Source organism: Panulirus ornatus, chromosome 18 (assembly GCF_036320965.1).
Source record: "Panulirus ornatus isolate Po-2019 chromosome 18, ASM3632096v1, whole genome shotgun sequence".
In the NCBI taxonomy this organism is placed as follows: domain Eukaryota; kingdom Metazoa; phylum Arthropoda; class Malacostraca; order Decapoda; family Palinuridae; genus Panulirus; species Panulirus ornatus.
Window position 1 is genome coordinate 24,423,462 of NC_092241.1, and position 23,793 is coordinate 24,447,254.

At 42.5% G+C, this 23,793-nt stretch overlaps 1 protein-coding gene across 1 annotated transcript in view; it reads right to left on the reverse strand.

The window, feature by feature from the left end:
- The window catches only part of LOC139754932 (nucleoporin SEH1-like), a 72,460-nt gene that overhangs the window by 26,076 nt on the left and 22,591 nt on the right, over window positions 1–23,793 (reverse strand). Inside the window, exon 4 of the mRNA XM_071672751.1 lies at window positions 22,381–22,541. Within this exon, the coding sequence (XP_071528852.1) occupies window positions 22,381–22,541 (161 nt within the window). The remainder of the gene's footprint in view (window positions 1–22,380; window positions 22,542–23,793) is intronic.

Here is a 23,793-nt window from a genome sequence, read left to right on the forward strand (position 1 = left end):
TCACCTCCCTAACAACCCCATCCATAAACAAATTAAACAACCGTGGAGATATCACACACCCCTGCCGCAAACCTACATTCACTGAGAACCAATCACTTTCCTCTCTTCCTACACATACACATGCCTTCCATCCTCGATAAAAACTTTTCACTGCTTCTAACAACTTGCCTTCCACACCATATATTCTTAATACCTTCCACAGAGCATCTCTATCAACTCTATCATATGCCTTCTCCAGATCCATAAATGCTACATACAAATCCATTTGCTTTTCTAAGTATTTCTCACATACATTCTTCAAAGCAAACACCTGATACCACACATCCTCTACCACTTCTGAAACCACACTGCTCTTCCCCAATCTGATGCTCTGTACATGCCTTCAACCTCTCAATCAATACCCTCCCATATAATTTCCCAGGAACACTCAATAAACTTTTACTTCTGTAATTTGAGCACTCACCTTTGTCCCATTTGCCTTTGTACAATGGCACTATGCAAGCATTTCGCCAATCTTCAGGCACCTCACCATGAATCATACATACATTAAATAACCTTACCAACCAGTCAACTCCATCCATGAATCAGTGCTGGTGGCTGATTCATGTGAGAAACTGCAGAAGCTGGTGACTGAGTTTGGTAAAGTGTGTGAAAGAAGAAAGTTAAGAGTAAATGTGAATAAGAGCAAGGTTATTAGGTACAGTAGGGTTGAGGGTCAAGTCAATTGGGAGGTAAGTTTGAATGGAGAGAGACTGCAGGAAGTAAAGTGTTTTAGATATCTGGGAGTGGATCTGGCAGCAGATGGAACCATGGAAGCGGAAGTGAATCATAGGGTGGGGGAGGGGCGAAAATCCTTGGAGCCTTGAAGAATGTGTGGAAGTCGAGAACATTATCTCAGAAAGCAAAAATGGGTATGTTTGAAGGAATAGTGGTTCCAACAATGTTGTATGGTTGCGAGGCATGGGCTATGGAGAGAGTTGTGCACAGGAGGGTGGATGTGCTGGAAATGAGATGTTTGAGGGCAATGTGTGGTGTGAGGTGGTTTGATCGAGTAAGTAATGTAAGGGTAAGAGAGATGTGTGGAAATAAAAAGAGTGTGGTTGAGAGAGCAGAAGAGGGTGTTTTGAAATGGTTTGGGCACATTCAGAGAATGAGTGAGGAAAGATTGACCAAGAGGATATATGTGTCAGAGGTGGAGGGAACGAGGAGAAGTGGGAGACCAAATTGGAGGTGGAAAGATGGAGTGAAAAAGATTTTGAGTGATTGGGGCCTGAACATGAAGGAGGGTGAAAGACTGGCAAGGAATAGAGTGAATTGGATCAATGTGGTATACCAGGGTTGACGTGCTGTCAGTGGATTGAATCAGGGCATGTGAAGCGTCTTGGGTAAACCATGGAAAGTTGTGTGGGGCCTGGATGTGGAAAGGGAGCTGTGGTTTCGGGCATTATTGCATGACAGCTAGAGACTGAGTGTGAACGAATGGGGCCTTTGTTGTCTTTTCCTAGCGCTACCTCACACACATGAGGGGGGAGGGGGATAGTATTCCATGTGTGGCGAGGTGGTGATGGGAATGAATAAAGGCAGACAGTGTGAATTGTGTGCATGGGTATATATGTATGTGTCTGTGTGTGTATATATATGTGTACATTGAGATGTATAGGTATGTATATTTGCGTGTGTGGACGTGTGTGTACATACATGTGTATGGGTGTGGGTCGGGCCATTTCTTTCGTCAGAGAATGGGGCCAGGTGAGGATATTCCCTCAAAGGCCCAGTTCTCTGTTCTTAACGCTACCTCAATAACGCGGGAAATGACGAGTAGTTTGAAAGAAAGAAAGAAATACATATATATATACATATATATATATATATATATATATATATATATATATATATATATATATATATATATATATATATATATATTTTTTTTTTTCAAACTATTCGCCATTTCCCGCATTAGCGAGGTAGCGTTAAGAACAGAGGACTGGGCCTTTTTTGGAATATCCTCACCTGGCCCCCTCTGTTCCTTCTTTTGGAAAAAAAAAAAAAGGAGAGGGGAGGATATCCAGCCCACCACTCCCTCCCCTTTTAGTCGCCTTCTACGACACGCAGGGAATACGTGGGAAGTATTCTTAATCCCCTATCCCCAAGGATAATATATATATATTTTTTTTTCTTTTTTTTTTTCTTTTTATACTTTGTCGCTGTCTCCCGCATTTGCGAGGTAGCGTAAGGAAACAGATGAAAGAAATGGCCCAACCCCACCCATACACATGTATATACATACGTCCACACACGCAAATATACATACCTACACAGCTTTCCATGGTTTACCCCAGACGCTTCACATGCCTTGATTCAATCCACCGACAGCATGTCAGCCCCGGTATACCACATCGCTCCAATTCACTCTATTCCTTGCCCTCCTTTCACCCTCCTGCATGTTCAGGCCCCGATCACACAAAATCTTTTTCACTCCATCTTTCCACCTCCAATTTGGTCTCCCTCTTCTCCTTGTTCCCTCCACCTCCGACACATATATCCTCTTGGTCAATCTTTCCTCACTCATCCTCTCCATGTGCCCAAACCACTTCAAAACACCCTCTTCTGCTCTCTCAACCACGCTCTTTTTATTTCCACACATCTCTCTTACCCTTACGTTACTCACTCGATCAAACCACCTCACACCACACATTGTCCTCAAACATCTCATTTCCAGCACATCCATCCTCCTGCGCACAGCTCTATCCATAGCCCACGCCTCGCAACCATACAACATTGTTGGAACCACTATTCCTTCAAACATACCCATTTTTGCTTTCCGAGATAATGTTCTCGACTTCCACACATTCTTCAAGGCTCCCAGAATTTTCGCCCCCTCCCCCACCCTATGATCCACTTCCGCTTCCATGGTTCCATCCGCTGCCAGATCCACTCCCAGATATCTAAAACACTTCACTTCCTCCAGTTTTTCTCCATTCAAACTCACCTCCCAATTGACTTGACCCTCAACCCTACTGTACCTAATAACCTTGCTCTTATTCACATTTACTCTTAACTTTCTTATTTCACACACTTTACCAAACTCAGTCACCAGCTTCTGCAGTTTCACACATGAATCAGCCACCAGCGCTGTGTCATCAGCGAACAACAACTGACTCACTTCCCAAGCTCTCTCATCCCCAACAGACTTCATACTTACCCCTCTTTCCAAAACTCTTGCATTTACCTCCCTAACAACCCCATCCATAAACAAATTAAACAACCATGGAGACATCACACACCCCTGCCGCAAACCTACATTCACTGAGAACCAATCACTTTCCTCTCTTCCTACACGTACACATGCCTTACATCCTCGATAAAAACTTTTCACTGCTTCTAACAACTTTCCTCCCACACCATATATTCTTAATACCTTCCACAGAGCATCTCTATCAACTCTATCATATGCCTTCTCCAGATCCATAAATGCTACATACAAATCCATTTGCTTTTCTAAGTATTTCTCACATACATTCTTCAAAGCAAACACCTGATCCACACATCCTCTACCACTTCTGAAACCACACTGCTCTTCCCCAATCTGATGCTCTGTACATGCCTTCACCCTCTCAATCAATACCCTCCCATATAATTTACCAGGGATACTCAACAAACTTATACCTCTGTAATTTGAGCACTCACTCTTATCCCCTTTGCCTTTGTACAATGGCACTATGCACGCATTCCGCCAATCCTCAGGCACCTCACCATGAGTCATACATACATTAAATAACCTTACCAACCAGTCAACAATACAGTCACCCCCTTTTTTAATAAATTCCACTGCAATACCATCCAAACCTGCTGCCTTGCCGGCTTTCATCTTCCGCAAAGCTTTCACTACCTCTTCTCTGTTTACCAAATCATTTTCCCTAACCCTCTCACTTTGCACACCACCTCGACCAAAACACCCCACATCTGCCACTCTATCATCAAACACATTCAACAAACCTTCGAAATACTCACTCCATCTCCTTCTCACATCACCACTACTTGTTATCACCTCCCCATTTCCGCCCTTCACTGAAGTTCCCATTTGCTCCCTTGTCTTACGCACTTTATTTACCTCCTTCCAGAACATCTTTTTATTCTCCCTAAAATTTAATGATACTCTCTCACCCCAACTCTCATTTGCCCTTTTTTTCACCTCTTGCACCTTTCTCTTGACCTCCTGTCTCTTTCTTTTATACATCTCCCACTCAGTTGCATTTTTTCCCTGCAAAAATCGTCCAAATGCCTCTCTCTTCTCTTTCACTAATACTCTTACTTCTTCATCCCACCACTCACTACCCTTTCTAATCAACCCACCTCCCACTCTTCTCATGCCACAAGCATCTTTTGCGCAATCCATCATTGATTCCCTAAATACATCCCATTCCTCCCCCACTCCCATTACTTCCATTGTTCTCACCTTTTTCCATTCTGTACTCAGTCTCTCCTGGTACTTCCTCACACAGGTCTCCTTCTCAAGCTCACTTACTCTCACCACCCTCTTCACCCCAACATTCACTCTTCTTTTCTGAAAACCCATACAAATCTTCACCTTAGCCTCCACAAGATAATGATCAGACATCCCTCCAGTTGCACGTCTCAGCACATTAACATCCAAAAGTCTCTCTTTCGCACGCCTGTCATTAACACGTAATCCAATAACGCTCTCTGGCCATCTCTCCTACTTACATAAGTATACTTATGTATATCTCGCTTTTTAAACCAGGTATTCCCAATCATCAGTCCTTTTTCAGCACATAAATCTACAAGCTCTTCACCATTTCCATTTACAACACTGAACACCCCATGTATAACAATTATTCCCTCAACTGCCACATTACTCACCTTTGCATTCAAATCACCCATCAATATAACCCGGTCTCGTGCATGAAAACCACTAACACACCCATTCAGCTGCTCCCAAAACACTTGCCTCTCTTGATCTTTCTTCTCATGCCCAGGTGCATAAGCACCAATAATCACCCACCTCTCTCCATCAACTTTCAGTTTTACCCATATTGATCAAGAATTTACTTTCTTACACTCTATCACATACTCCCACAACTCCTGTTTCAGGAGTATTGCTACTCCTTCCCTTGCTCTTGTCCTCTCACTAACCCCTGACTTTACTCCCCAGACATTCCCAAACCACTCTTCCCCTTTACCCTTGAGCTTCGTTTCACTCAGAGCCAAAACATCCAGGTTCCTTTCCTCAAACATACTACCTATCTCTCCTTTTTTCACATCTTGGTTACATCCACACACATTTAGGCACCCCACTCTGAGCCTTCGAGGAGGATGAGCACTCCCCGCGTGACTCCTTCTTCTGTTTCCCATTTTAGAAAGTTAATACAAGGAGGGGAGGATTTATATATATATATATATATATATATATATATATATATATATATATATATATATATATATATATATATATATATATTTTTTTTTTTTTTTCTTTGCTTTGTCGCTGTCTCCCGCGTTTGCGAGGTAGCGCAAGGAAACAGACGAAAGAAATGGCCCAACCCACCCCCATACACATGTATATACATACGTCCACACACGCAAATATACATACCTACACAGCTTTCCATGGATTACCCCAGATGCTTCACATGCCTTGATTCAATCCACTGACAGCACGTCAAACCCGGTATACCACATCGCTCCAATTCACTCTATTCCTTGCCCTCCTTTCACCCTCCTGCATGTTCGGGCCCCGATCACACAAAATCTTTTTCACTCCATCTTTCCACCTCCAATTTGGTCTCCCTCTTCTCCTCGTTCCCTCCACCTCCAACACGTATATCCTCTTGGTCAATCTTTCCTCACTCATTCTCTCCATGTGACCAAACCATTTCAAAACACCCTCTTCTGCTCTCTCAACCACGCTCTTTTTATTTCCACACATCTCTCTTACCCTTACGTTACTTACTCGATCAAACCACCTCACACCACACATTGTCCTCAAACATCTCATTTCCAGCACATCCATCCTCCTGCGCACAACTCTATCCATAGTCCACGCCTCACAACCATACAACATTGTTGGAACCACTATTCCTTCAAACATACCCATTTTTGCTTTCCGAGATAATGTTCTCGACTTCCACACATTCTTCAAGGCTCCCAGAATTTTCGCCCCCTCCCCCACCCTATGATCCACTTCCGCTTCCATGGTTCCATCCGCTGCCAGATCCACTCCTAGATATCTAAAACACTTCACTTCCTCCAGTTTTTCTCCATTCAAACTCACCTCCCAATTGACTTGACCCTCAACCCTACTGTACCTAATAACCTTGCTCTTATTCACATTTACTCTTAACTTTCTTGTTTCACACACTTTACCAAACTCAGTCACCAGCTATATATATATATATATATATATATATATATATATATATATATATATATGTATAGGGGATAGGGGAGAAAGAATACTTCCTACGCATTCCTCATGTGTCGTAGAAGGCAACTAAAGGGGACGGGAGCGGGGAGTCAGAAACCCTCCCCTCCTTGTATTTTAACTTTCTAAAAGGGGAAACAGAAGAAGGAGTCACGCGAGGAGTGCTCATCCTCCTCGAAGGCTCAGATTGGGGTGTCTAAATGTGTGTGGATGTAACCAAGATGAGAAAAAAGGAGAGATGGGTAGTATGTTTGAGGAAAGGAACCTGGATGTTTTGGCTCTGAGTGAAACGAAGCTCAAGGGTAAAGGGGAAGAGTGGTTTGGGAATGTCTTGGGAGTAAAGTCAGGGGTTAGTGAGAGGACAAGAGCAAGGGAAGGAGTAGCACTACTCCTGAATCAGGAGTTGTGGGAGTATGTGATAGAGTGTAAGAAAGTAAATTCTAGATTGATATGGGTAAAACTGAAAGTTGATGGAGAGAGATGGGTGATTATTGGTGCATATGCACCTGGGCATGAGAAGAAAGATCATGAGAGGCAAGTGTTTTGAGAGCAGCTGAATGAGTGTGTTAGTGGTTTTGATGCACGCGACTGGGTTATAGTAAAGGGTGATTTGAATGCAAAGGTGAGTAATGTGGCAGTTGAGGGAATAATTGGTATACATGGAGTGTTCAGTGTTGTAAATGGAAATGGTGAAGAGCTTGTAGATTTATGTGCTGAAAAAGGACCGGTGATTGGGAATACCTGGTTTAAAAAGCGAGATATACATAAGTATACATATGTAAGTAGGAGAGATGGCCAGAGAGCGTTATTGGATTATGTGTTAATTGATACACATGCGAAAGAGAGACTTTTGGATGTTAATGTGCTGAGAGGTGCAACTGGAGGGATGTCTGATCATTATCTTGTCGAGGCGAAGGTGAAGATTTGTGGGGGTTTTCAGAAAAGAAGAGAGAATGTTGGGGTGAAGAGAGTGGTGAGAGTAAGTGAGCTTGGGAAGGAGACTTGTGTGAGGAAGTACCAGGAGAGACTGAGTACAGAATGGAAAAAGGTGAGAACAAAGGAGGTAAGGGGAGTGGGGGGTTGGAATGGGATGTATTTAGGGAAGCAGTGATGGCTTGTGCAAAAGATGCTTGTGGCATGAGAAACGTGGGAAGTGGGTTGATTAGAAAAGGTAGTTAGTGGTGGGATGAAGAAGTAAGATTATTAGTGAAAGACAAGAGAGAGGCATTTGGACGATTTTTGCAGGGAAAAAATGCAAATGAGTGGGAGAGGTTTAAAGAAAGAGGCAGGAGGTCAAGAGAAAGGTGCAAGAGGTGAAAAAGAGGGCAGATGAGAGTTGGGGTGAGAGAGTATCATTAAATTTCAGGGAAAATAAAAAGATGTTTTGGAAGGAGGTCAATAAAGTGCGTAAGACAAGGGAGCAAATGGGAACTTCAGTGAAGGGGGCTAATGGGGAGGTGATAACAAGTAGTGTTGATGTTAGAAGGAGATGGAGTGAGTATTTTGAAGGTTTGTTGAATGTGTTTGATGATAGAGTGGCAGATATAGGGTGTTTTGGTCGAGGTGTGGTGCAAAGTGAGAGGGTTATGGAAAATGATTTGGTAAACAGAGAAAAAGTAGTAAAAGCTTTGCGGAAGATGAAAGCCGGCAAGGCAGCAGGTTTGGATGGTATTGCAGTGGAATTTATTAAAAAAGGAGGTGACTGTATTGTTGACTGGTTGGTAAGGTTATTTAATGTATGTATGATTAATAGTGAGGTGCCTCAGGATTGGCGGAATGCTTGCATAGTGCCATTGTACAAAGGCAAAGGGGATAAGAGTGAGTGCTCAAATTACAGAGGTATAAGTTTGTTGAGTATTCCTGGTAAATTATATGGGAGGGTATTGATTGAGAGGGTGAAGGCATGTACAGAGCATCAGATTGGGGAAGAGCAGTGTGGTTTCAGAAGTGGTAGAGGATGTGTGGATCAGGTGTTTGCTTTGAAGAATGTATGTGAGAAATACTTAGAAAAACAAATGGATTTGTATGTAGCATTTATGGATCTGGAGAAGGCATATGATAGAGTTGATAGATATGCTCTGAGGAAGGTTTTAAGGATATATGGTGTGGCAGGCAAGTTGTTAGAAGCAGTGAAAAGTTTTTATCGAGGCTGTAAGGCATGTGTACGTGTAGGAAGAGAGGAAAGTGATTGGTTCTCAGTGAATGTAGGTTTGCGGCAGGGGTGTGTGATGTCTCCGTGGTTGTTTAATTTGTTTATGGATAGGGTTGTTAGGGAGGTGAATGCAAGGGTTTTGGAAAGAGGGGAAAGGATGAAGTCTGTTGTGGATGAGAGAGCTTGGGAAGTGAGTCAGTTGTTGTTCGCTGATGATACAGCGCTGATGGCTGATTCATGTAAGAAACTGCAGAAGCTGGTGACTGAGTTTGGTAAAGTGTGTGAAAGAAGAAAGTTAAGAGTAAATGTGAATAAGAGCAAGGTCATTAGGTACAGTAGGGTTGAGGGTCAAGTCAATTGGGAGGTAAGTTTGAATGGAGAAAAACTGTTGGAAGTAAAGTGATCTGGGAGTGGATCTGGCAGCGGATGGAACCATGGAAGAGGAAGTGAATCATAGGGTGGGGGAGGGGGGGAAAATTCTGTGAGCCTTGAAGAATGTGTGGAAGTCGGGAACATTATCTCGGAAAGCAAAAATGGCTATGTTTGAAGGAATAGTGGTTCCAACAATGTTGTATGGTTACGAGGCGTGGGCTATGGATAGACTTGTGTGCAGGAGGGGGGATGTGCTGGAAATGAGATGTTTGAGGACAATATGTGGTGTGAGGTGGTTTGATCGAGTAAGTAATGTAAGGGTAAGAGAGACGTGTGGAAATAAAAACAGTGTGGTTGAGAGAGCGGAAGAGGGTGTTTTGAAATGGTTTGGGCACATGGAGAGAATGAGTGAGGAAAGATTGATCAAGAGGATATATGTGTCAGAGGTGGAGGGAACGAGGAGAAGTGGGAGACCAAATTGGAGATGGAAAGATGGAGTGAAAAAGATTTTGAGTGATCGGGGCCTGAAGATGCAGGAGGGTGAAAGGCATGCAAGGTATAGAGTGAATTGGAAAGATGTGGTATACTGGGGTCGACGTGCTGTCAATGGATTGAACCAGGGCATGTGAAGCGTCTGGGTTATACCATGGAAAGTTGTGTGCGGCCTGGATGTGGAAAGGGAGCTAAGGTTTCGGTGCAATATTACATGACAGCTAGAGACTGAGTGTGAACGAATGGGGCCTTTGGTGTCTTTTCCTAGTGCTACCTCGCACGTATGAGGGGGGAGGGGGTTGTTATTCCATGTGTGGCGAGGTGGCGATGGGAAAAAATAAAGGCAGACAGTGTGAATTGTGTGCATGGGTATATATGTATGTGTCTGTGTGTGTATATATATGTGTACATTGAGATGTATAGGTATGTATATTGTGCATTTGTGGACCATGAGTCATGCATACATTAAATAACCTTACCAACCAGTCAATAATACAGTCACCACCTTTTTTAATAAATTCCACTGCAATACCATCCAAATATATATATATATATATATATATATATATATATATATATATATATATATATATATATATATATATTTATTCATTTTGCTTTGTCGCTGTCTCCCGCGTTTCCGAGGTAGCGCAAGGAAACAGACGAAAGAAATGGCCAAACCCAACCCCATACACAATGTACACACACACACGCCCACACACGCAAATATACATACCTATACATCTCAATGTACACATATATATACACACACAGACACATACATATATACCCATGCACACAATTCACACTGTCTGCCCCTATTCACTCCCATCGCCACCTCGCCACACATGGAATACCATCCCCCTCCCCCCTCATGTGTGCGAGGTAGCACTAGGAAAAGACAACAAAGGCCCCATTCGTTCACACTCAGTCTCCAGCTGTCACGCAATAATGCCCGAAACCACAGCTCCCTTTCCACATCCAGGCCCCAAACAACTTTCCATGGTTTACCCCAGACGCTTCACATGCCCTGATTCAATCCACTGACAGCACGTCAACCCCGGTATACCACATCGATCCAATTCACTCTATTCCTTGCCCTCCTTTCACCCTCCTGCATGTTCAGGCCCCGATCACACAAAATCTTTTTCACTCCATCTTTCCAACTCCAATTTGGTCTCCCTCTTCTCCTCGTTCGCTCCACCTCCGACACATATATCCTCTTGGTCAATCTTTCCTCACTCATTCTCTCCATGTGCCCAAACCATTTCAAAACACCCTCTTCTGCTCTCTCAACCACGCTCTTTTTATTTCCACACATCTCTCTTACCCTTACATTACTTACTCGATCAAACCACCTCACACCACACATTGTCGTCAATCATCTCATTTCCAGCACATCCACCCTCCTGCGCACAACTCTATCCATAGCTCACGCCTCGCAACCATACAACATTGTTGGAACCACTATTCCTTCAAACATACCCATTTTTGCTTTCCGAGACAATGTTCTCGATTTCCACACATTCTTCAAGGCTCCCAGGATTTTCGCCCCCTCCCCCACCCTATGATTCACTTCCGCTTGCATGGTTCCATCCGCTGCCAGATCCACTCCCAGATATCTAAAACACCTTACTTCCTGCAGTCTCTCTCCATTCAAACTTACCTCCCAATTGACTTGACCCTCAACCCTACTGTGCCTAATAACCTTGCTCTTATTCACATTTACTCTTTACTTTCTTCTTTCACACACTTTACCAAACTCAGTCACCAGCTTCTGCAGTTTCTCACATGAATCAGCCACCAGCGCTGTATCAACAGCGAACAACAACTGACTCACTTCCCAAGCTCTCTCATCCACAACAGACTTCATACTTGCCCCTCTTTCCAAAACTCTTGTATTCACCTCCCTAACAACCCCATCCATAAACAAATTAAACAACCATGGAGACATCACACACCCCTGCCGCAAACCTACATTCACTGAGAACCAATCACTTTCCTCTCTTCCTACACGTACACATGCCTTACATCCTCGATAAAAACTTTTCACTGCTTCTAACAACTTGCCTCCCACACCATATATTCTTAATACCTTAATACCTTCCACAGAGTTTGGAGGTATTGCAGTGGAATTTATTAAAAAAAGGGGGTGACTATTCTTGACTGGTTGGTAAGGTTATTTAATGTATGTATGACTCATGGTGAGGTGCCTGAGGATTGGCGGAATGCGTGCATAGTGCCATTGTACAAAGGCAAAGGAGATAAGAGTGAGTGTTCAAATTACAGAGGCATAAGTTTGTTGAGTATTCCTGGTAAATTATATGGGAGGGTATTGATTGAGAGGGTGAAGACATGTACAGAGCATCAGACTGGGGAAGAGCAGTGTGGTTTCAGAAGTGGTAGAGGATGTGTGGATCAGGTGTTTGCTTTGAAGAATGAATATGAGAAATACTTAGAAAAGCAAATGGATTTGTATGCAGCATTTATGGATCTGGAGAAGGCATATGATAGAGTTGAGAGTAAGTGAGCTTGGGAAGGAGACTTGTGTGAGGAAGTACCAGGAGAGACTGAGTACAGAATGGAAAAAGGTGAGAAAAATGGAAGTAATGGAAGTGGGGGAGGAATGGGATGTATTTAGGGAATCAGTGATGGATTGCGCAAAAGATGCTTGTGGCATGAGAAGAGTGGGAGGTGGGTTGATTAAAAAGGGTAGTGAGTGGTGGGATGAAGAAGTAAGAGTATTAGTGAAAGAAAAGAGAGAGGCATTTGGACGATTTTTGCAGGGAAAAAATGAAATTGAGTGGGAGATGTATAAAAGAAAGAGACAGGAGGTCAAGAGAAAGGTGCAAGAGGTGAAAAAAAGGGCAAATGAGAGTTGGGGTGAGAGAGTATCATTAAATTTTAGGGAGAATAAAAAGATGTTCTGGAAGGAGGTAAATAAAGTGCGTAGACAAGGGAGCAAATGGGAACTTCAGTGAAGGGCGCAAATGGGGAGGTGATAACAAGTAGTGGTGATGTGAGAAGGAGATGAAGTGAGTATTTTGAAGGTTTGTTGAATGTGTTTGATGATAGAGTGGCAGATATAGGGTGTTTTGGTCGAGGTGGTGTGCAAAGTGAGAGGGTTAGGGAAAATGATTTGGTAAACAGAGAAGAGGTAGTAAAAGCTTTGCGGAAGATGAAAGCCGGCAAGGCAGCAGGTTTGGATGGTATTGCAGTGGAATTTATTAAAAAAGGGGGTGACTGTATTGTTGACTGGTTGGTAAGGTTATTTAATGTATGTATGACTCATGGTGAGGTGCCTGAGGATTGGCGGAATGCGTGCATAGTGCCATTGTATAAAGGCAAAGGGGATAAGAGTGAGTGCTCAAATTACAGAGGTATAAGTTTGTTGAGTATTCCTGGTAAATTATATGGGAGGATATTGATTGAGAGGGTGAAGGCATGTACAGAGCATCAGATTGGGGAAGAGCAGTGTGGTTTCAGAAGTGGTAGAGGATATGTGGATCAGGTGTTTGCTTTGAAGAATGTATGTGAGAAATACTTAGAAAAGCAAATGGATTTGTATGTAGCATTTATGGATCTGGAGAAGGCATATGATAGAGTTGATAGAGATGCTCTGTGGAAGGTATTAAGAATATATGGTGTGGGAGGAAAGTTGTTAGAAGCAATGAAAAGTTTTTATCGAGGATGTAAGGCATGTGTACGTGTAGGAAGAGAGGAAAGTGATTGGTTCTCAGTGAATGTAGGTTTGCGGCAGGGGTGTGTGATGTCTCCATGGTTGTTTAATTTGTTTATGGATGGGGTTATTAGGGAGGTGAATGCAAGAGTTTTGGAAAGAGGGGCAAGTATGAAGTCTGTTGGGGATGAGAGAGCTTGGGAAATGAGTCAGTTGTTGTTCGCTGATGATACAGCGCTGGTGGCTGATTCATGTGAGAAACTGCAGAAGCTGGTGACTGAGTTTGGTAAAGTGTGTGAAAGAAGAAAGTTAAGAGTAAATGTGAATAAGAGCAAGGTTATTAGGTACAGTAGTGTTGAGGGTCAAGTCAATTGGGAGGTGAGTTTGAATGGAGAAAAACTGGAGGAAGTGAAGTGTTTTAGATATGTGGGAGTGGATCTGGCAGCGGATGGAACCATGGAAGCGGAAGTGGATCATAGGGTGGGGGAGGGGGCGAAAATTCTGGGAGCCTTGAAGAATGTGTGGAAGTCGAGAACATTATCTCGGAAAGCAAAAATGGGTATGTCTGAAGGAATAGTGGTTCCAACAATGTTGTATGGTTGCGAGGCGTGGGCTATGGATAGAGTTGTGCGCAGGAGGATGGATGTGCTGGAAATGAGATGTTTGAGGACAATGTGTGGTGTGAGGTGGTTTGATCGAGTAAGTAACGTAAGGGAAAGAGAGATGTGTGGAAATAAAAAGAGCGTGGTTGAGAGAGCAGAAGAGGGTGTTTTGAAATGGGTCGGGCACATGGAGAGAATGAGTGAGGAAAGATTGACCAAGAGAATATATGTGTCGGAGGTGGAGGGAACGAGGAGAAGAGGGAGACCAAATTGGAGGTGGAAAGATGGAGTGAAAAAGATTTTGTGTGATCGGGGCCTGAACATGCAGGAGGGTGAAAGGAGGGCAAGGAATAGAGTGAATTGGAGCGATGTGGTATACCGGGGTTGACGTGCTGTCAGTGGATTGAATCAAGGCATGTGAAGCGTCTGGGGTAAACCATGGAAAGCTGTGTAGGTACGTATATTTGCGTGTGTGGACGTATGTATATACATGTGTATGGGGGGGGTTGGGCCATTTCTTTCGTCTGTTTCCTTGCGCTACCTCGCAAACGCGGGAGACAGCAACAAAGTATAATAAAAAAAAAAAATATATTACTTCCCACACATTCCTCATGTGTCGTAGAAGGCGACTAAAGGGGACGGGAGAAGGGGGCCAGAAACCCTCCCCTCCTTGTATTTTAACTTTCTAAAATGGGAAACATAAGAAGGAGTCACGCGAGGAGTGCTCATCCTCCTCGAAGGCTCAGATTGGGGTGTCTAAATGGTGTGGATGTAACCAAGATGAGAAACAAGGAGAGATAGGTAGTATGTTTGAGGAAAGGAACCTGGATGTTTTGGCTCTGAGTGAAACGAAGCTAAAGGGTAAAGGGGAAGAGTGGTTTGGGAATGTCTTGGGAATAAAGTCAGGGGTTAGTGAGAGGACAAGAGCAAGCGAAGGAGTTGCACTACTCCTGAATCAGGAGTTGTGGGAGTATGTGATAGAGTGTAAGAAAGTAAATTCTAGATTAATATGGGTAAAACTGAAAGTTGATGGAGAGAGATGGGTGATTACTGCTGCATATGCACCTGGGCATGAGAAGAAAGATCATGAGAGGCAAATGTTTTGGGAGCAGCTGAATGAGTGTGTTAGTGGTTTTGATGCACGAGACCGGGTTATAGTGATGGGTGATTTGAATGCAAAGGTGAGCAATGTGGCAGTTGAGGGAATAATTGGTATACATGGAGTGTTCAGTGTTGTAAATGGAAATGGTGAAGAGCTTGTAGATTTATGTGCTGAAAAAGGACTGGTGATTGGGAATACCCGGTTTAAAAAGCGAGATATACATAAGTATACATATGTAAGTAGGAGAGATGGCCAGAGAGTGTTATTGGATTACGTGTTAATTGATAGATGCACAAAAGAGAGACTTTTGGATGTTAATGTGCTGAGAGGTGCAACTGGAGGGATGTCTGATCATTATCTTGTGGAAGCGAAGGTGAAGATTTGTGGGCATTTTCAGAAAAGAAGAGAGAATGTTGGGGTGAGGAGAGTGGTGAGAGTAAGTGAGCTTGGGAAGGAGACTTGTGTGAGGAAGTACCAGGAGAGACTGAGTACAGAATGGGAAAAGGTGAGAACAAAGGAGGTAAGAGGAGTGGGGGAGAAATGGGATGTATTTAGGGAAGCAGTGATGGCTTGCACAAAAGATGCTTGTGGCATGAGAAGCATGGGAGGTGGGTTGATTAGAAAAGGTAGTGAGTGGTGGGATGAAGAAGTAAGAATATTAGTGAAAGAGAAGAGAGAGGCATTTGAACGATTTTTGCAGGGAAAAAATGCAAATGAGTAGGAGAGGTATAAAAGAAAGAGGCGGGAGGTCAAGAGAAAGGTGCAAGAGGTGAAAAAGAGGGCAAATGAGAGTTGGGGTGAGAGAGTATCATTAAATTTCAGGGAGAATAAAAAGATGTTCTGGAAGGAGGTAAATAAAGTGCGTAAGACAAGGGAGCAAATGGGAACTTCAGTGAAGAGGGCAAATGGGGAGGTGATAAGAAGTAGTGGTGATGTTAGAGGGAGATGGAGTGAGTATTTTGAAGGTTTGTTGAATGTGTTTGATGATAGAGTGGCAGATGTGGGGTGTCTTGGTCGAGGTGGTGTGCAAAGTGAGAGGGTTAGGGACAATGATTTGGTAAATAGAGAAGAGGTAGTAAAAGCTTTACGGAAGATGAAAGCCAGCAAAGCAGCAGGTGTGGATGGTATTGCAGTGGAATTTATTAAAAAAGGGGGTGACTGTGTTGTTGACTGGTTGGTAAGGTTATTTAATGTATGTATGATTAATGGTGAGGTGCCTGAGGATTGGCCGAATGCTTGCATAGTGCCATTGTACAAAGGCAAAGGGGATAAGAGTGAGTGCTCAAATTACAGAGGTATAAGTTTGTTGAGTATTCCTGGTAAATTATATGGGAGGGTATTGATTGAGAGGGTGAAGGCATGTACAGAGCATCAGATTGGGGAAGAGCAGTGTGGTTTCAGAAGTGGTAGAGGATGTGTGGATCAGGTGTTTGCTTTGAAGAATGTATGCGAGAAATACTTAGAAAAACAAATAGATTTGTATGTAGCATTTATGGATCTGGAGAAGGCATATGATAGAGTTGATAGAGATGCTCTGTGGAAGGTATTAAGAATATATGGTGAGGGAGGCAAGTTGTTAGAAGCAGTGAAAAGTTTTTATCGAGGATGTAAGGCATGTGTACGTGAATGAAGAGAGGAAAGTGATTGGTTCTCAGTGAATGTAGGTTTGCGGCAGGGGTGTGTGATGTCTCCATGGTTGTTTAATTTGTTTATGGATGGGGTTGTTAGGGAGGTGAATGCAAGAGTTTTGGAAAGAGGGGCAAGTATGCAGTCTGTTGTGAATGAGAGAGCTTGGGAAGTGAGTCAGTTGTTTTTCGCTGATGATACAGCGCCGGTGGCTGATTCATGTAAGAAACTGCAGAAGCTGGTGACTGAGTTTGGTAAAGTGTGTGAAAGAAGAAAGTTAAGAGTAAATGTGAATAAGAGCAAGGTTATTAGGTACAGTAGGGTTAAGGGTCAAGTCAATTGGGAGGTGAGTTTGAATGGAGAAAAACTGGAGGAAGTGAAGTGTTTTAGATATCTGGGAGTGGATCTGGCAGCGGATGGAAACATGGAAGCGGAAGTGGATCATAGGGTGGGGGAGGGGGCGAAAATTCTGGGGGCTTTGAAGAATGTGTGGAAGTCGAGAACATTATCTCGGAAAGCAAAAATGGGTATGTTTGAAGGAATAGTGGCTCCAACAATGTTGTATGGTTGCGAGGCGTGGGCTATGGATAGAGTTGTGCACAGGAGGATGGATGTGCTGGAAATGAGATGTTTGAGGACAATGTGTGGTGTGAGGTGGTTTGATCGAGTGAGTAACGTAAGGGTAAGAGAGATGTGTGGAAATAAAAAAGAGCGTGGTTGAGAGAGCAGAAGAGGGTGTTTTGAAGTGGTTTGGGCACATGGAGAGGATGAGTGAGGAAAGATTGACCAAGAGGATATATGTGTCGGAGGTGGAGGGAGCAAGGAGAAGAGGGAGACCAAATTGGAGGTGGAAAGATGGAGTGAAAAAGATTTTGTGTGATCGGGGCCTGAACATGCAGGAGGGTGAAAGGAGGGCAAGGAATAGAGTAAATTGGAGCGATGTGGTATACCGGGGTTGACGTGCTGTCAGTGGATTGAATCAAGGCATGTGAAGCGTCTGGGGTAAACCATGGAAAGCTGTGTAGGTATGTATATTTGCGTGTGTGGACGTATGTATATACATGTGTATGGGTGGGGTTGGGCCATTTCTTTCGTCTGTTTCCTTGCGCTACCTCGCAAACGCGGGAGACAGCGACAAAGTATAAAAAAAAAAAAATATATATATATATATATATATATATATATATATATATATATATATATATATATATATATATATATATATATCATCCATGGGGATAGGGGAGAAAGAATACTTCCCATGTATTCCCTGCGTGTCGTAGAAGGCGACTAAAAGGGGAGGGAGTGGGGGGATGGAAATCCTCCCCTCTTGTTTTTTTTTTTTTTTTAATTTTCCAAAAGAAGGAACAGAGAATTGGGCCAGGTGAGGGTATTCCCTCAAGGCCCAGTCCTCTGTTCTTAACGCTATCTCGCTAATGCGGGAAATGGCGAAGTTTGAAAAAAAAAAGATATATATATATATATATATATATATATATATATATATATATATATATATATATATATATATTTTTTTTTTTTTTTTTTATACTTTGTCGCTGTCTCCCGCGTTTGCGAGGTAGCGCAAGGAAACAGACGAAAGAAATGGCCCAACCCCCCCCATACACATGTACATACACACGTCCACACACACAAATATACATACCTACACAGCTTTCCATGGTTTACCCCGGACGCTTCACATGCCTTGATTCAATCCACTGACAGCACGTCAACCCCTGTATACCACATCGCTCCAATTCACTCTATTCCTTGCCCTCCTTTCACCCTCCTGCATGTTCAGGCCCCAATCACACAAAATCTTTTTCACTCCATCTTTCCACCTCCAATTTGGTCTCCCTCTTCTCCTCGTTCCCTCCACCTCCGACACATATATCCTCTTGGTCAATCTTTCCTCACTCATTCTCTCCATGTGCCCAAACCATTTTAAAACACCCTCTTCTGCTCTCTCAACCACGCTCTTTTTATTTCCACACATCTCTCTTACCCTTACGTTACTTACTCGATCAAACCACCTCACACCACACATTATCCTCAAACATCTCATTTCCAGCACATCCATCCTCCTGCGCACAACTCTATCCATAGCCCACGCCTCGCAACCATACAACATTGTTGGAACTACTATTCCTTCAAACATACCCATTTTTGCTTTCCGGGATAATGTTCTCGACTTCCACACATTTTTCAAGGCTCCCAAAATTTTCGCCCCCTCCCCCACCCTATGATCCACTTCCGCTTCCATGGTTCCATCCGCTGACAGATCCACTCCCAGATATCTAAAACACTTCACTTCCTCCAGTTTTTCACCATTCAAACTCACCTCCCAATTGACTTGACCCTCAACCCTACTGTACCTAATAACCTTGCTCTTATTCACATTTACTCTTAACTTTCTTCTTCCACACACTTTACCAAACTCCGTCACCAGCTTCTGCAGTTTCTCACATGAATCCGCCACCAGCGCTGTATCATCAGCGAACAACAACTGACTCACTTCCCAAGCTCTCTCATCCCCAACAGACTTCATACTTGCCCCTCTTTCCAAGACTCTTGCATATATATATATATATATATATATATATATATATATATATATATATATATATATATATATATATACACCAAGACATATACATATATACACATGTAGATAATTCATAATGTCTGGCCTTATTCATTCCTGTCGCCACCCCGCCACACATGAAATGATCGCCCCCTCCCCCCGCATTTGCGTGAGGTAGCACTAGGAAAAAACAACAAAGGCCATATTCGTTCACACTCAGTCTCTTGCTGTCATGTACAATTCACCACAACCACAGGCCCCACAAAACCTTCCATGGTTTACCCCAGATGCTTCACATGCCTTGGTTCAATCCATTGACAGCACGTCGACCCCAGTATACCACATCATTCCAATTCACTCTATTCCTTGTGTGCCTTTCACCCTCCTGCATGTTCAGGCCCCGATCACACAAAATCTTTTTCACTCCATCTTTCCACCTCCAATTTGGTCTCCCACTTCTCCTCGTTCCCTCCACCTCCGACACATATATCCTCTTTGTCAATCTTTCCTCACTCATTCTCTCCATGTGGCCAAACCATTTCAAAACACCCTCTTCTGCTCTCTCAACCACACTCGTTTTATTACCACACATCTCTCATCCTTTTATTACTTACTCGATCAAACCACCTCACACCACATATTGTCCTCAAACATCTTATTTCTAGCACAGCCACCTTCCCACAACTCTATCTATAGTCCAAGCCTCGCAACCATATAACCTTGTTGGAACTACTATTCCTTTAAACATACCCATTTTTGCTTTCCAAGATAACATTCTCGACTTACACACATTTTTCAATGCTCCCAGAACATTCGCCCCCTTCCCCACCCTATGGTTCACTTCTGCTTCCATGGTTCCATCTGCTGATAAATCCACTCCCAGGTATCTAAAACACTTCACTTCCTCCAGTTTTTCTCCATTCAAACTTACCTCCCAATTAACTTACCCCTCAACCCTATTGTACCTAATAATGTTGCTGTTATTCACATATATATATATACTATCCCTGGGGATAGTGGAGAAAGAATACTTCCTACGTATTTCCTGCACACTGTAAAAAGTGACTAAAAGGAGAGGGAGTGGGGGCTAGACATCCTCCCCTCCAGTTTTTACTTTTCCAAAAGAAGGAACAGAGAAGGGAGCCAAGTCAGAATTTTCCCTCTTAGCCTCAATCCTCTTCTTAACGCTATCTTGCTAATGCAGGAATTGGCAAATATATATGAAAGTATGCTTTTATCTATAGTATATCATACTTAATTGCTGTTTCCCTTGACAACGAGGTAGCACCAGGAAACAGACGAAGAATGGCCCATTTACCCACATATACATGTACATAACGCCCACATACGCACACATACATGCAGCAGGAGGTCAAGAGGAAGGTGCAATAGCTGAAAAAGAGGGCAAATGAGAGTTGGGGTAAAAAAGTATCAAACTTTAGGGAGAAAAAAATGTTTTGGAAGGAGGTAAATAACATAAGTACTAGGAGAACAAATGGGAACATCAGTGAAGTGGGCAAATGGGTAGGTAATAACAAGTAGTGATGAAGTGAAAAGGAGATGGAGAGAGTATTTTGAAGGTTTGTTGAATGTGTTTGATGATAAGAGTGGCAGATATAGGGTGTTTTGGTCAGGGTGGTGTATGAAGTGAGAGAGTCAGGGAGAATGGCTTGATAAGAAGAGAAGAGGTACAGAAAGCTTTGCGGAAGATGAAAGCCGGTGGGTTTGGATGGTACTGCAATGGAATCTATTAGAAAAGGGGAGCACTGTGTTGTTGATTGGTTGGTAAGGATATTCAGTGTATGTATGTATCATGGTGAAGCACCTGAGGACTGGCAAAATGCATGCATAGTGCCATTGTTTAAAGGCAAAGGGGATAAAGGTGTGTGTTCAAACTACAGAAGCATAAGTTTGTTAAGTATTCCTGGGAAATTATATGGGAGGGTATTGATTGAGAGGGTAAAGGCATGTACAGAGCATCAGATTGGGGAAGAGCAGTGTGGTTTCAAAAGTGATAGAGGATGTGTGGATCAGGTGTTTGCTTTGAAGAAAATACTTAGAAAAACAGATAGCTTTGTATGTAGCATTTATGGATCTGAAGAAGGCATATGATAGGATCAACAGAGATGCTTTGGGAAAGGATTTAAGAGTATATGGTGTGGGAGGTAAGTCGCCAGAAGTAGTGAAAAGTTTTTACCAAGGAAGTAAAGCATGTGCACGAGTAGGAAGATAGGAGAGTGATAGGTTCCCAGTGAATGTTGGCTTGTGGCAGGGGTGGGTGATGTCCTCCATGGTTAAGTTGTTTATGGATGGGGTGGTTAGGGGGGTAAATGCAAGAGTTTTAGAAAGAGGGGTGAGTATGCAGTCTGTTGTGGATGAGAGGGCCTGGGAAGTGAGTCAGATGTTGTTTGCTGATGATACAGCTTTGGGGGCTGATTTGGGTAAGAAACTGCAGAGGTTGGTGACTGAGTTTGGTAAAGTGTAAGATAGGAAAAAGTTGAAAGTAAATGTGAATAAGAGCAAGGTCATTAGGTTCAGTAGAGGCTTCAAGGGAACCAAGGGTGTTTCATGTTTGTACTGTTGTCGAGATCTCAGGTTTGTCTGTAGGTTGTATCATCGTTACCTTCAAGTCTCTGCCACACTTTTTGGGCTTCTTCCTTTAGGTATGAGCTGACTGTAAATGTCACACAGCTTAGGCACCAAAACACCAGGGTCCATTCTTTTTTACAGTTCTACTTTATCTTGGATCAATATGGACTGGTATTTAGTAACATTTGACACCACAACTGATGCTCTCATATGTCTTAGAAGCCATGACTAGGGTTAAATTTAAGCAAAATAAGCCTGGCAGTCTAATGGCTGCGGTAATTTCAAGTTTCCTCATGTAATTTTGTCTGGACTAAAGGAGGTGCTGAGCCATCAGTTGCCGAATATTCGGTGGTGTACCTGTAACTACCTATCTGTACAATATGGTAGGAAATTCTACACCCTCTGGGTTCCATTTCTTGAACTTTCTTTACTGTTATAAAGCTTTCTAAACTTATGTGTACTCTCTGCATTCATAGTCTACTCAGCTCATTCATTCATTCATCCCCAACTCAAATGTCATATCATGACTGGAAAAACCATGCAATAACAAAAAGTTATGATTATCAGGAAAAATATTCAAGAGGATTCGTACAATTTTTCCACTCTCATATGCCATGTTTAACCCAACTTTGTCCACATTTCACTTACTCAAGAATAAATTCTTCCCAATACATATCCACCAACTTAAAATATAATCTTAGTTCAAAGGAACATCAAAGATTTCACAACCATACCTTTCCAGAGGCGAACACAACCATCATCTCCAGAAGACGCAAGAATAGTGCCTGTCACATTCCAGCAAACACGCCACACAGTAGACCCATGGTCATCAAACTGTCCTACTTGGCGTACTTCAAAGGAGGATAAACTGCTTTGGTTCTGTGTCAAATCTTGCCTGTGGAAATAATAAAAGATTCATCTATAGTATACATGACTGTATAAATGGAAATAAAAAAGGGTTGACTAACAACAAAAAGATACCTTTGACCCTTTGAAGCACATTCTTTATGCTAGACTCCTTAATAGCCATCCACCATATGGGGCACTTAGAATGGTCGTAGCAAGTGTACCACATTCAAATTTTGAGAGAAAAAATGTCAAATTTTAAGAAAGTAAACATCCATAACACTGACACAGACTGATAAACTTTGATGAATTTGATCTTTATTCTGTGGTATTTGGTTACAGAATATTGAAATGATAAAAGAGAAAAGACAATATCTTCCAACACTACACAACAATAATAAGCAAGCCCAGCATTCCTTTTTTGCTTTAATTCTTTATTTTCTTTCTTTTCCACTGCTCTACATTCCACTTTCTCTTTTAATAAAGCCTGATACATAAACTACACTGCATTTCAGCATCACTTATTTTCTACACTTAAACTAGAGAATTATTGAAAAAAAATAGCAAGCATAATCACAGTACAAATGGACAAACACAAGTGATGGGTGTAAGACTGGCTTAGGTGGCTTGGTATGATACTCATTGGCTAAAATGATTGGTTTGGTACTCATTGGCTATAACAGTCACAGCCCTGCTGCTGTGAAGCTCACTAGTCCTACCTCTGGTGGGCTTCATGCTGGTTTGCTCCTGAATATTGCATTTCTTAACCAAGCACATGGTTGATAATCTGCACTAAAACCACTAAAATTCCAACAGACAATGATGAGCTAGGTATAAAGTGCACTGCCACTGGAAAGAAGAAGGCCAAGCAATTTTGGCATCAGAGAAAATGGACTTTAGGCTAATGGTTTGCTCATCAATGTCTACAAAGCTGTTTGAAATACATCAATGAGGTAGGCAAACATGTGACTAATAATGAACAGGTGTTACCAGGCTACGCCTCCTTGAGATTACACCACCTGCAAAAAGTCACCTTTGGCGAGGCTGCATCATTGTAAAATTTCATCAAAGCAAACTTCAGTCAAATGGGATCTACATACCCTTGCAACTGGAAGCAGTGCAGCCTTGGGCTGCAGGATCCTTTAGAAAGAGGTCCTAAGTAACACTAGGACTCTTTCATAGAAACTGAATGTGGGGTACTTAGATAAAAAAAAAAAAATCAGGAACATAAAATAACTATAATTTGTCCAGAGGAGCGATACAAAAAAAACTATTCAAAAATGCCTGCTGTAATCATCAAA